Source organism: Paralichthys olivaceus, chromosome 15 (assembly GCF_024713975.1).
Source record: "Paralichthys olivaceus isolate ysfri-2021 chromosome 15, ASM2471397v2, whole genome shotgun sequence".
Classification (NCBI taxonomy): Eukaryota; Metazoa; Chordata; class Actinopteri; order Pleuronectiformes; family Paralichthyidae; genus Paralichthys; species Paralichthys olivaceus.
The window spans coordinates 8,099,506-8,112,978 of NC_091107.1; the positions used below are offsets into that span (position 1 = coordinate 8,099,506).

The 13,473-nt window shown below is 40.1% G+C and overlaps 1 protein-coding gene across 1 annotated transcript in view; it reads left to right on the forward strand.

Moving 5' to 3' along the window:
• The window catches only part of LOC109635729 (rho GTPase-activating protein 26), a 73,972-nt gene that overhangs the window by 27,275 nt on the left and 33,224 nt on the right, over positions 1-13,473 (forward strand). The window contains exons 2-8 of the mRNA XM_069539752.1: positions 5,007-5,102; positions 6,713-6,774; positions 7,020-7,091; positions 11,381-11,482; positions 11,880-11,990; positions 12,488-12,592; positions 12,954-13,083. Coding sequence (XP_069395853.1) covers positions 5,007-5,102; positions 6,713-6,774; positions 7,020-7,091; positions 11,381-11,482; positions 11,880-11,990; positions 12,488-12,592; positions 12,954-13,083 — 678 coding nt within the window. The remainder of the gene's footprint in view (positions 1-5,006; positions 5,103-6,712; positions 6,775-7,019; positions 7,092-11,380; positions 11,483-11,879; positions 11,991-12,487; positions 12,593-12,953; positions 13,084-13,473) is intronic.

Sequence of the window (13,473 nt, forward strand, 5' to 3'; positions counted from 1 at the left end):
CGTTTCTATTCACATGCTTGTGGAACAAAGCTACTGCACAGTTCGAGCTACTGCTGGATATCCTGTTGATATCACACAGCCTCATTCTTTAGGCTATGTATGTGTGTTTGTGAGTTACACATAGCCGGCGTTGTACAGTGCTGCTGCATGGCTGGGGTTCATTACAGATTCCTTTTGTGTAGCTTACTTTCTCTCTCTCTCTCTCTCTCTCTCTCTCTCTCTCTGTGTGTGTGTGTGTGTGTGTGTGTGTGTGTGTGTGTGTGTGTGTGTGTGGAATGCTTCATTCCAGCAGTGTCTAAACTAGTGTCCTTCAAGTGTCATTATTGAAGTGACTGGCATATTTTGTGACAGAATTTCTACACCATCATAGGCACAAATAAAATCTCTTTATTATATATTCACAAGACTCAAATCTTTGCTTTATACTAATGTAATGATGCAAACTATTTTTACATTATGTTTTCTGTCAAGTAACTGTGTAATTGTTTCATCTCTAATTTGATATGTCTGTTCTGTTACTGGGTTGAAGTATCTAATACCTTAATAACAACATGCAATGTGTTAATATCTATCTTTTATGATAAACGTTATGAATGTGTGGACAACAGCTTTGTGTTCTATCATTATTTGGGTTATAAATAAAAAGCATAAAGTAGACACTGTAGTCAAATTCCCAAGGTCACAAGTTACTCTACTGTTTGTGTAGTTTTCTGCGTGAGTTGTCAGTGAGTGGTGTCGTGAGCTCAGGAGGAAGTGAAATAGGGAAGAATCGGGGGAAAAGTACGAGAGAAGAGGATAAGAGGACAGAGACGTGAGTGTCTGCAGGGTCACTTATTTTTAGTTGTCACTGTCCTCTATTGACCTCCCTGCCTGGACACACACACACACACACACACACACACACACACACACACACACACACACACACACACACACACTCACACTCACACTTGAACTACTGATTTGACCAGCAAGACCACGCTGGGATGCTGCTGTATGAAGCCGCAGCAACTTCACATGTAAATCTATTCTGTTTGGTGATCTGCTCACATGGACCGTGGCACATTTTGACATACATCCATTGATGTGCAGACTTCAATATAAATATCCATTCTCATAGCAGTCTAAAGTCATATACTGCATTAATGTCATTGTACTTCTGTATAGTAGTTTTTATATTCAGTGTGTTATGTCTATGTGCATCATCTAAGTAACTTTGGCTCCCAAGTCAGTCTAAACATTTGGAAACCCTCAGCACCTAACCATCTGCTTACCGCCAAAAAATATGTATTACTTCTACTCTACATACATTGGTCCAACATATTTTAATCTTGGGGTTTAACTTGTGCATTCAGACAGCTACCTTAGAGCCGAGGCATCACTGCTGCCTACATCTGTAGCTTTGCATTCAAAGTTGCTCTGGACAGTGTACTTGTTATGGGATGTAATTCTTTCTATGTTGCGTTGCCAAGATATACCACAATTACATGTATACGGTCCAGCAATGTGGTTTTCATTTGAACCCACGGTTTGAGTGTGTGTGTGTGTGCGCACAGATATATGAAGCTACGTATGTACATGTGTGTGTCTGAGTGCCTCGCTGTTGCCAGCATCCACTGAGAAAACGCCGACATGCAAGATAAGAGTTGTGTGATTTATGTGACACGCATGTATTTACATATAGAAGCCAGAAAAACATTATAAAACATATGTTGCCTCATCACAGCTTTTGCCAAAATGTACATTGAGACATCGTCCAAGGGCGAGTCGACTCAAACAGGTGAAATCCATTAAACATGGGTTTTTTTTACGTTTTAATGCTCTACTTGAGACACATTTGAGTTTATGACAGTTTATTTTGAAAAACCACATAATTTTGAACTTCATGCTAAATTAAAGATTGTTTTTTCAGTTTAAACTGAAACTTGTTCAACTATGACTCAGTCCTTCAACTATGAACTGAGTCCAGGTCTGTCTTTTTTCATAGGGGCTTTTCTTAATGAGAACAGTTTGTTGCTCCGAATTTAAAGTACAACTATAAATATATAATGTTTACAATTTCTCTCTATAAAATGTAAAGGGATTTTTATTTTTCTGTAACATTTATAATCTTATTGACTTAAAGTAATTTACAGTAAAGGTTCCATTTACAAACACATTCAGAGTCTCCAGGTATATGTGAACGTGTTTGTTTGTCAGCCCTGTGACTTGGGATCGGCTCCAGACCCCGGCATCCCTTAAAGAGAAAGTGGTATTGATAATGGATGGAGTGGATGACTGTAGAACTAATACGCATAAACTTGAAGGCTGTTTTTTTTAAACAGTCTTCTGTTTTTCTACTCCTCAGTCTGTGGTTAGTTTTTTGATGTGTGTGACCATGTGGCGTGTGGCTGGATCCAGAGTGAAGATTTTATCCACAACCGGCAGGTTTTGCTGATGAGGTGCCAAGAGGAACTGTCAGTGGCACGATGGAGCAGTCAGATAAGAGAGGGAATGGAAGTTGAAGGCCAAAAAAAAGAAAGAGCAGTGAAGTGAGAGCGAGGAGGAGAGTGCAGAGAGTTATCGTTTTGTGTACCTCAGTGGACACATAGCATGACATCAGTGCTGCCAGAACAGGACTTGATTCACTGGGGCCACCCATGCTGGGTCTAACGTACTCATGCTACAAACAGAACAACTGAAAAGATACAAAAATAAAAGGCCAGTGAATAATGTGTGATAGAAAACAAGCGGTTTCTCTGAAAACAAAGATCCAGTCAGCAGAACATTTTATTATGGCTTGTAACTGTGTTAAAGGAAAGTATACATTGTTTCTGATTTTACTTATATAGATGAACAATCAGAACACAAGAATGTATCTGTCACCTCAAACTCTCCTGAAAAGCTGCACGTGTGCTTTTAAGTCAGAGTAGCGGCCTCTTATTTTCTTGTTTGGAGGAAACAGCTTTGAAAGGCTCCACATTCATTACCAGTAAACAGGAAATTGTTGCTAGTTACTTATTAAAGGACACATTATGCTTTGTAAGTTTTTCTTTTCTTTTTTTGCATAATACACACCTAGAAGCTAGTCTTGTATTTCCCCGTGCATCAGATACAGCGAGAGCAGACACATTTGCTCTTCAAAGAGACAGGAGCTGAAACCCAGTGTTTCAGACAGAGGCTGAAAAGAGGAGCTGCAGCGATGGCCAGTTTGAGGAGAGTTGTGTTTTCTGAACATTAGAGCCTGTGAACCTTTTCAATTAATAACACAAATTTACAAATCTGAATAAGAGCATAATATGTCTCTTTCAATATGTCAATGAAATGATACATTTTATTTGTGCAAATGTTTTTTAGCCGAGCGACTTAGAAGTCATGTTGTTTTTCAGTCCATTTCAAACTCAGTCCACATTGCTTTTATATCATACTTGCCCTCCAGCTGCTGTGTATTTCACTGAATGAAAGTAGTTTTTTCTTCAATGGACACAGGCACTATATAACCACAGTTTATTCTTCAAGGTTGGAATGTGGTCTGATCATACTTTAGTTATTTTGATGCTGCAGAGCCACAGTGACTCACTGCTAACTGACATCCTACAATGTTTTCATGAGTCAGACGCAAGAGTAAGAGGTGTGTGTGTGCGTGCATAGAACTGACGGAGTGAGGACATCTTTGGAAAGTGAGGACATTTTGGCTGGTCCTCACTTTTGTTTGAGGGTTAAGACTTGGTTTTAGGGTTAGCGTTAGAATTGGGTTAGGGTTAGGTTAGGGAATTGGGTTAGCCATTTAGTTGTGATGGTTAATGTTAGGATAAGTGGTTGGCAAATGCATTATGCCTGTGAGTGTCCTCACTAAGATAGAAGTACAAGAAAGTGTTTGTGTATTTGCCATCATGTGTATGTTACTGGCAACACATGCAGGAGCTGCAACGCCTGTGATTCATTTCTGCAACTGGCAAGCAGAGAGCAGATCTTTCCAAATGCACATTTTGTCCACACACACAGATATGCATGGTGAACGTGTGGTATTTACACGAACATGGCCTATTACGCTGCATCTGTGTGCTCTCTCAACCCTCTCCGTCCTTTCCCTGACTCCCATCTGTCTCTTACGTGAGACTCTTGATCTCTCGGCTTGTTTTCCGTCTCTTTCTCTTCATATTTGTCTGGATTTCATTTTGAGTTCCATCCATATTTTCAAAACACTGCTGAAATACGTCTTTGCTGCTTGTGCACATTTTGTATAGTTCCTGTCCTCCTCTCTCTTGAAAGATTGGTATTTACCTGCTGGGATTGACCACGTCATACTGTCACCTATGTTGTAAGGCTTTGACTTTTTTATTTGACCATAGAAGTAAAAGAAAAAATATTCATTATTTAAAAATTCTTATATCTCACCGTCTCAGTGTCCAGTTAACAAGAAAGTTATAGAGATTCCTCTCTCTCTCTCACTATCTTCCCCCTCCTTCCTCTATTTCACTACAACCCAATAGGACGCGTGTGTGACCTTGGTTCACCCAGCAACAGGGAAACTTTGTACAGGAGGTAACCCTGCCTTGAGTTAAAATGGCCAGGAAGCTAAACTCGCCGTGAGTGTCTGTCTCCTAGGAGCTTCTAGGGCCTCATGTATTATTTGAAAGACATCATCCATCTGTCCGAAGGCTTTTCACTGCCTCACTTGGCCAATGTGACTCAAGATTAATGGCACTTTTTGCACTCTTCACAGCACGTGCACAGATACACACAAACGCAGTAGCTGTCAACCTTCATCACTAACACCACTGGGGATCCACTCACAGTATCCACAGTCTGCATTTAGGCTTTTTCCATTTACTCTCACTTTCGGTAACTGCATAAAAAAGGGAATCAAATAATGGTTTTCTGTGACATGGTGGTAGGAATGTAGTGATAGTAATAATGTGATGTTTTACAGTTTGTGGGTGAATAAGGTTTTTCTTCCTCTCTCGTGTCCAGAAGTGGTCGAATAAAACTGCTAAACCTCTGACAGCTTCTCTCTTTCCTCTCAGGTCTGTCGACGGCCAAGAGGAAGTTTGCCGACTCTCTCAACGAGTTCAAATTCCAGTGTATTGGAGATGCCGAGACGGACGATGAGATATGCATAGGTGAGCTCGCCGAAATGAAATCTGATACGTTCACTGTGTGGGAAGATGAAATCTAGTAAGTAAATCTGTAGACGGCACTTTTCCATTTATAGTCACCAAAATAGAAACAGTCGTATCAGCTCAGATATAAAAAGCAGCTAGATTTTTCCGATAAACAAGCTCAAATTATGCCTCTGCTGAGTCTGTTCTGGTATCAAATGTTTGTGTTTGATGGAAATCGAATGAAAACTGTCATTTTCTCCTCCAGGCTTTTTTATTGCCTGACAAAGCAAATAATGGAAAAATAAAAAAACGTACTTCACAGTTAAATCCTCAAAGTTTCGTGGTAGAGAAATAAATTATGATATACAGATAGGTCATTATACTTATGGGGTGTTGGGTAGAAGGTATTGCACTTTTAAAAACTGTTATAATGATGCATATAAACTGTAATCATTGCAGTATTGTGCTTGTGCATGTAGTCAAGTGAAGATTGGGCCTGTGTTCAGTACAATATCATTATGTAGTGTCATGAAGTATTGGTCTACATGAGAACAATCGTTCCATGAACTCATTGGCTTTGCAATGCTCTGCTGTGAAACATGCAGCGGCCGCCACACCCTCTCCTGGCTCTGTCTCTGCAGGCCGCAGCTCTTAAACTGACCTCACCCACCCACCACTGTTGTTTAACTATCCTCAACTATCTTTCCTGAACAGCTTGCTGCTCAACCGGACTGCACAACGGCAGCCTTTGTTTTTTAGGATAGTCATTTTCATACATGGGTCAAACTGACTTCTCTGCCATACAATGATTGTTCCACCCTAAAGCGATCTACAACATTCACATATTGAATGAGTTTGAATTTAAACAGTTTAAAAAGTAATAAGTCTTTACACAAAGACAAAAATGGCCAAAAACAATCTCTTATTTTTATTGGTTCAGTGTCTCATTATAAATGTCTCAGTATCATATACTTTATATCCACATGTGATTGATTTTGTGTGATTGTGCTGAAAGGTTTGACTGCATTTATAAGCTTCATTAAAAGGTTGTGTTTCTTTTTAATACATTCCTGCATGGATCCCTTTTTTACAGTTGGATCCAACCTCCAAGATCCAAATCCTGCAGCTTAAGCTTAATGTCGAGGAGCTTTGTGTGTGTGTGTGTGTGTGTGTGTGTGTGTGTGTGTGTGTGTGTGTGTGTGTGTTCTCTCTCCTCATATAATGATTAAGGATTAAACATGCTAATTGTGTTTGTGTGTGTGTGCTGGACAGAGGCAACTGAAATGGAAGCTTTGGCCCAAAACCATGCAGCCGTGCTGTGCTCACTTTGAGAGCACCGTAGAAACGAACCCTCTGAGTTGCGGTTTTATTTCTAGTTAATCATTCTGCTGTGTCATGACTTTAGAAACTTTTGTGAAAGGTCCAAGAACAGAAACAAAGGCACCCTCATCACGTTCACCTCATGCCAGCTCTTTTCAAACACTCCCTCCATTTCTGTTTGTACTTGTGTGTCTCTCACCATCCCCTACTTGAAGTACCAACGTTTTCTCTTTTCTTTCCAGTTGTGTCTTGTTTCTAATTTGGCATTCTCGTCTTTTCCCCCGGCCTGTTGATGTGTCTGCCCTCAGCCAAGTCTCTTCAGGAGTTTGCAGCGGTTCTGCAGAACCTGGAGGACGAGAGGACACGGATGGTGAGTGACCTCACAAACTGTCAGGGATCTTACAGGTTGGACAACGGGAGGGAGTAAGAACTGTGTTTTTCAGAATAAAGCTTTTAAAGATGTCAGTACATATATATATGTTCTTTCTATTTTTCCTGTCATGCCAGTACATTTCCCTTTTCTTAGGCTTTCTCCAGATAACTGGCTAAATTATGTAGATACATGCCATGCAGTATATGTATATAATGTCCATAATAAAGTGTGTGTTTCCCCAGATCGAGAACGCCAGCGATGTTCTGATTATGCCTCTGGAGCGGTTCAGGAAAGAACAGATCAGTGCAGCAAAGGCAAGTGAATGACATTGAACAGCCACAGTGAGGGTGACAATTCACACGTGCACTGCACAAGTATTGACACGTGCACAGTGTCAGTGAAACACAAGTACATCAATAATATTCTGTTCTGCAGCTATTAACTGGCTGACATGGCACTCAACTTAAACCTATTTGTTTAGTTTTAGTTTAAAGTTTAGTTTAGTTTTAAATCTATATTTGTTTGTGAATTTAACTGTAACACAGTGACAGCCGTTCACAAAAAGTTTCAGGTGTGATTCTACTTTGTTTCATAATGACGACAGTTAGATTTCCTGAGAGACTTCAGCTCTCGCTGGATGAAGCACTGCAGGTGAAACCATTTCCTGTCTCAGAAACATTCACCACCTGGTCGACATTGTTCTGCAGTTTATCAGATTTTCACAAGTGTCTTCATTTTTTATATCCATTACATCTGGATACAATTACCCATATAATATGTTGTTACTGTAGTCTTATGTAATGCACCCTAAAATAACATGATTACTGCTGTTCCCTTAAAACGGCACATCTACTGCTCATACGGCCTTTTTCTAAACTACTGGCACATGTTAAATTTCCTCTGAGAACCTCCAAGATAATTGCAGTATTTCCTGTAGTGTCAGAAGCAATGCTCATTATACAGCACAGCGATATTAGGCACATCCTATAATGTTTCTGCAGTCACAGCTTTGCAAGGATACTTTGGAATAAAGTTGATAGAACAAGAAAAATATCCCCAATTACTGAAAACAATACCATAAAGGACACTGTATTGTAGTGTTGATGACACCTCACAATGCTCAGTCTAAGGTGTTAAAGTCAGTTATTTTAACAGTGCGGCCTCACAATAACTTTGCTCTGACAGAATCTTGTAAAGTCTCTTTAAAACGAGCCTGTAATGAAAGGCTGTAGTAGAATATTTATTGCATGTGTCCAGGTCTCCTCTCCTTCACTAAGTCTACCAGTATCACAGTCTGTGCCATCACTTCCATGACCTGGATAGGAGATTAGAGGAATACATAATCCTGCCATAAATCACTGCCTCCCACTGGGGGGTCTCTGCGAATGACAGGACTCCCTCACGGCACAGGCACTGTTGTTTTAGAGTTTCAGCGAGTACAAATCTTTTCTACCTTGACTGAGGGTACAGGACGGTATGAAAACTTTGGACAAAAAAAAGTACCTACATGGTGGACCTCAAATTTACAACACATAATTTAAAAGATAAGAGCTACACTGAACATGTTTTGGGGGTAATCTCCTGCCCCATTTAGTGAATATGCCCCGTTTCAGTGTAATCTCCTTAGATCAGGTCATGCTACACTCGCCCTGTGCAGTCATTAGCTATAGGACCTAGATGAGTATCCGCAGGGTTTCCTCTGATACATGTGTTATTTAACATGTTATCAGTGCATATACTCTGCTAATCCATCCCGATATAGCAGGTCATTGTTTGATTGTGACACGGTGGAGCGATTAAGAAGTGAACGGGTAATCTGTGCTGTTAGGTCACCTCGAGCGATCCACTAATCCTGGTTTAGAACCTGAAAGAACCGACAACGTCTTCACCTGCCACAGTTTCGACTTGACGCAAAGCTGCCGAGCTGAGAGGAGTTTCATGACTGTTACAGTGAAGAGAGATAGACGTACTTTCAAAACATGCTTTTGTATATTATACAGTTAATTTATTCAAATAGCTGCAGGCAGTAGGTCTTAAAAACATTGTATGATTAGTTAACTCCTTAAAATTCAACATTCAGCAGCCTTTAAGACTAAAGGACATAGTGCAGGTCATGTCATGTTATATCAAAAAATTAAATCTGAAGCAACGTTAGAAGTATTTCTGATCTAATGGAGAATGAGTGTAAATAAAGTGTTGTAAATTAAGCCCACTCATAAAACAAGTTTTGCTTTTAATGAACTCTTTAATCACCTCCCAGGTTTTAGTTTCAGGCTCAGGCCTACGTTCAAAGTCGTCTCTGCTTTGCACTAAATCTAATGAAGAGTTGTTCTCTTTTTATGGGAATAAAAAGGGGAGGGAGCATCAACTAGTTTGTAAACATTTCTTATCTTCTCCTCCTTTAACTTTTCTCCCAGATTACAACTCATTAATGCTGAAATGTAAAATGACATGAGACCAGAAGTCTCCTCCCTGCATCAGTGTATTTTGGATTAAGCTCCAGACAGACACAGCAGATTCTGCTTCTGCTGAGAACATAGTAACTGATATAGTGCAGTAAATTCCTGGTACTGTCTGTAAACTTTGGTGCTGCACAAAAAAAGTTTGTAAAAAGTGACAACGCCATCTGCTGCATGCAGAAACAGGGAGGAGGTGATGATTTGGTTTCAATTATGTTTCTGTGGGACTCCCCTGTAATCATTCACATGACGGTGGAGTCAAACATTAGTCAGTCTGGTTCCATATTTAAACATTTCATTAACTTCACTCCTTTGACAAAGAAAAAAAAAAAAATCAGTTAACACACTGTGAGGACACTGCCACCTGCTGGACGAGGATAGAACTGACTTTAAATCCTTCTATCACTGTTTTATATCAAATTTGGTGACCAGTGATTTAGAGTAAACATTAACACACATATGCACACACCACATATACCTTTTATAGGGGAGTGTAATATAAGGAGGAGTCTTTCTGTTGGTAGGTTTGAATTTCCCACAGCAGCATGTTGCAGTGAATATTACAGTTGAGGTGACCACATTGTAAATATGACATAAATAAAAGGAGGATTTCTCACCTGTCATAAAAGGCAAAAATCTTTCCCTTTAAAAACTACAATGCAAATGAAAAGCGTTTTCAGACATGAGTGTCAACGACGCAGACTTTAGACAGAGAGCTTGTTGTTCAGAGGAATGTTCACCATCTCTGATGTTTTCTGCAGCTGCTGTGTGTTTCCTCCTCGGGCCTCGAGGACTCTACTTGTAGTTGAAACTGTCGCGGCAATGAAGCACCTGTGTCATGTGACTGCAAAAGAGGTTGATGTAACAGATTTTTTGTCTGAGTACAAACTGACACAGGATAATTAAGATTTTTTCTGGAATTTCTTGGCAAATCCTCTGCCTCGCACATCGCCACTGTGCTGCTTATTGATTTGCCACATAAAACGCCTGTTTCCAGTTGAGAGATTATGGGATAAACATCATGAACAGCCTCATGTTGAAGAAAAAAACATTTCAAGACTAAAGCCGGAATATTACGAGAATTAAGTCGTAAACGTAGGCTAAAATTATTAGGCTAAATTTATTTTCTTTTAAAATTACAACTTTTTCTTTTTTTTACTTTTTTATCGAAAGCCCAGAATATATATTTCTTCAACATGGTTTCTAATTCTCCATGGCGCAATAAACGGTTACTTTCATGACTATTTTTGTCTATTACTAAATATGTAAATATATGAGTAAAATGTCAGAAAACAGAAATATACACCTCAATTCACAGCTTTTTCTGCAGGACCAAATATTCAGATTTTATCAGTAAATCTTAAATTTGGTCTTCGGCCTGAAGCTCTAATCCGGTCATGTCATGAGTTTGGGATAAAGAAATGCAATAACACTAACAAGCCGGGGCAGATGTACAGTTAATAACACCCCAGTGTCTCTCTGACAGAGGACGACCCACCCTGACCTGCCCCTCCTCGGTTTATGTCTCTCATTTAGTTTCCCTCCTCCGTCTCTACGTCCATATCTCTTCCTTCCATCGGTTAGAATTAGATTAAAGTTAAATGAACTTAACATGACTGATAATGGCTGAACAGGTTAACAGAAGAAACGACTGCCTTGTGTTCTTTCCTCAGTGTCTCTTGATCTTCTTGGACATTTTTCTTTAAAGTTTTAAAGCCAGCAGTCGTAAGATACACACACCCTGCTCTATCTGTCCCTGGTTCATCATTCGTCTGTCTCTGATGATGGTGATCTCAGCTCTCAGTGTGAAACAGTCTGTTGTTTTATAAGCAGCTGTGCTCCCCAGAGGAACCGTGGTCTCCCTGACAAATGGAAAATATTATGCTAAAGCTAAAAGAAATTCACTCTAAATAAAGATTACCTTTACTCTCTGTTCTCAAAGTCAATTGTACTTGAGCGTTATGGATGAATACAGATGGTAGCCACTAATCAAATTAGTCCATGATAATATGTTTAAAGTTAATTAATTAGATTAGATGTTTTGTCTGTTAACATGACAGAAATGTTCCGTCTGAAGTCTCACAGGAGTCGAATTAGCTGAGATGAAGCTTGATTATATTGTCTGTCACCCAAATCTGTTACAGGAAGCCAAGAAGAAGTACGACAAAGAGACAGAGAAGTATTGTGCCGTGCTGGAGAAACATCTGAGCCTCTCAGCACGGAAGAAAGAGTCACATCTACATGAAGTAAGATCTTAGATGCCTAAGTTTACATCAATAGATTTTATGTAAAGATGGACGTCATGTCTCCACTTCCTCCCAGTATCCAGATGATGTAATTTCACCCCACATTAAATAAATAATTAAAACCAAACTTATCAGAAACATGAACACTTGAACAAACATCTGTATAAAACTGCCTGTGAATTCAATGTGTACTTTGACTTTTTGATTTGGTTCATGTCCCATTTGCTAACATGTAGGTGGCCAGATATGTGTACTGCAGCCAGCCACCAGGGACAGTTTGGGTTCACCTTAGGGAGGAGTCGTGTCGTCCATCTCTATATGCAGCGCGTGGTTTACACCTGTCTTTTTTTCTTCCACCTGATTGGTCTTTAAGCATTCTTAATTTTCTTCCCTGTAGGCGGACAACCAGGTCGATAATGTACGGCAGCACTTCTACGAGGTTTCTCTGGAGTATGTCTTCAAGGTGCAGGAGGTCCAGGAGAGGAAGATGTTCGACTTTGTGGAGCCGGTAAGAAGACACTTTCCCCACTTTCCCCTTGTATCTTTCCCTTGAGTCGCTGAGCACTCTTGCTGCTTTTCCAGCACATTCACTGACTCGGAGATATCCACACCCAGCAGCTGCTCTCTGAAGTTAGTCTTCTGTTGCTGGCAAACAGCCGTTAGAAGTTTTTGGTGCCGAGTTGCTGGAGGGTAACTCAGTGGTTACCGCTGCGGAAATACAATTTGTTGCACACACACAAAACAAACCTCAATTTAAATTAAGTAGGAAATCACAATAAAGGTTTTTTTAATCATTCTTTTCTGTATTGTATGGCAACAGAACACCATCAGACATTGTTTTTAATCCACTAACTTATTTCTATGAAGTCAGATAAAGTGTCTGTCTGTCCACCTTCCTCATCTACCTTCTCATCCTCTCTTCCCCTCACCCTCCTTGTCATTAGTTTTATCTCTCCCTCCTACTCCTCCACTTCCTTCACTGTCATGTCGTTTTGTTTCCCTCAGCTGTTGGCGTTTCTCCAAGGCCTGTTCACCTACTATCACCACGGTTACGAGCTGGCAAAGGACTTCAGTCACTTCAAGACTGATCTCACTATCAGCATACAGAATGTAAGACACACACACACACACACACACACACACACACACACACACACACACACACACACACACACACACACACACACACACACACACACACACACACACACATAACATTTAATTTCAGTATAATTTATTTCAGCATATTCTCCTTTTTCCATTCAGAGTTTAAAAATATTAATTAGAAACTGAAAAACCTCAAGTATTTAAGATTGTTAGTGCTGAGAATTTCTGGCTGTTTGTGTGTCTCTCGTTCTGCAGAAAAATAGATGTAGCTTCTACTGTTGTTGCAAGTTGAGCTTTATCTCAGGATCACAACATTCGATGAAAGGCCTAAGGTGTGTGCCTCCCTGTGCTTGTGTTTGCACAGACGAGGAATCGCTTTGAGAGCACACGGTCGGAGGTGGAGAGTCTGATGAGGAAGATGAAGGAGAATCCACACGATCACAAGAGTGTCAGCCAGCACACCATGGAAGGATACCTGTTCGTACAGGAGAAGCGTATGTATCTGCCCAACCCTCTGCGTGTGTGTGTGTGTATAATGAATGTATTACATGTTACAGTAAGGATGCATTTCAACAACAATTTCCAGTGTGTCAGTGCCATGGAAACAGGCTCTGTGTGTGAATCTTGGTTCTGTACATGCGTGTTAGTGGCATCTTTTTCTCCCACACACATTAACAGAGCAGCAGAACAAACAAACCATGATGAAACGACAGTTGACAAAGTCATGTGACCTGCTGGAGACGTGACAACCACTCTGATCAGTACCATGGCAACATATTCACCACTGAAGCACGTCGGACTAAGACTCAACCTTTTTTTTTTTTAAAACCTAGTCTCGTCCTCTAAATTTAGTTTTTTTCTCTTTTCTCTTTATTCCCTTCTTC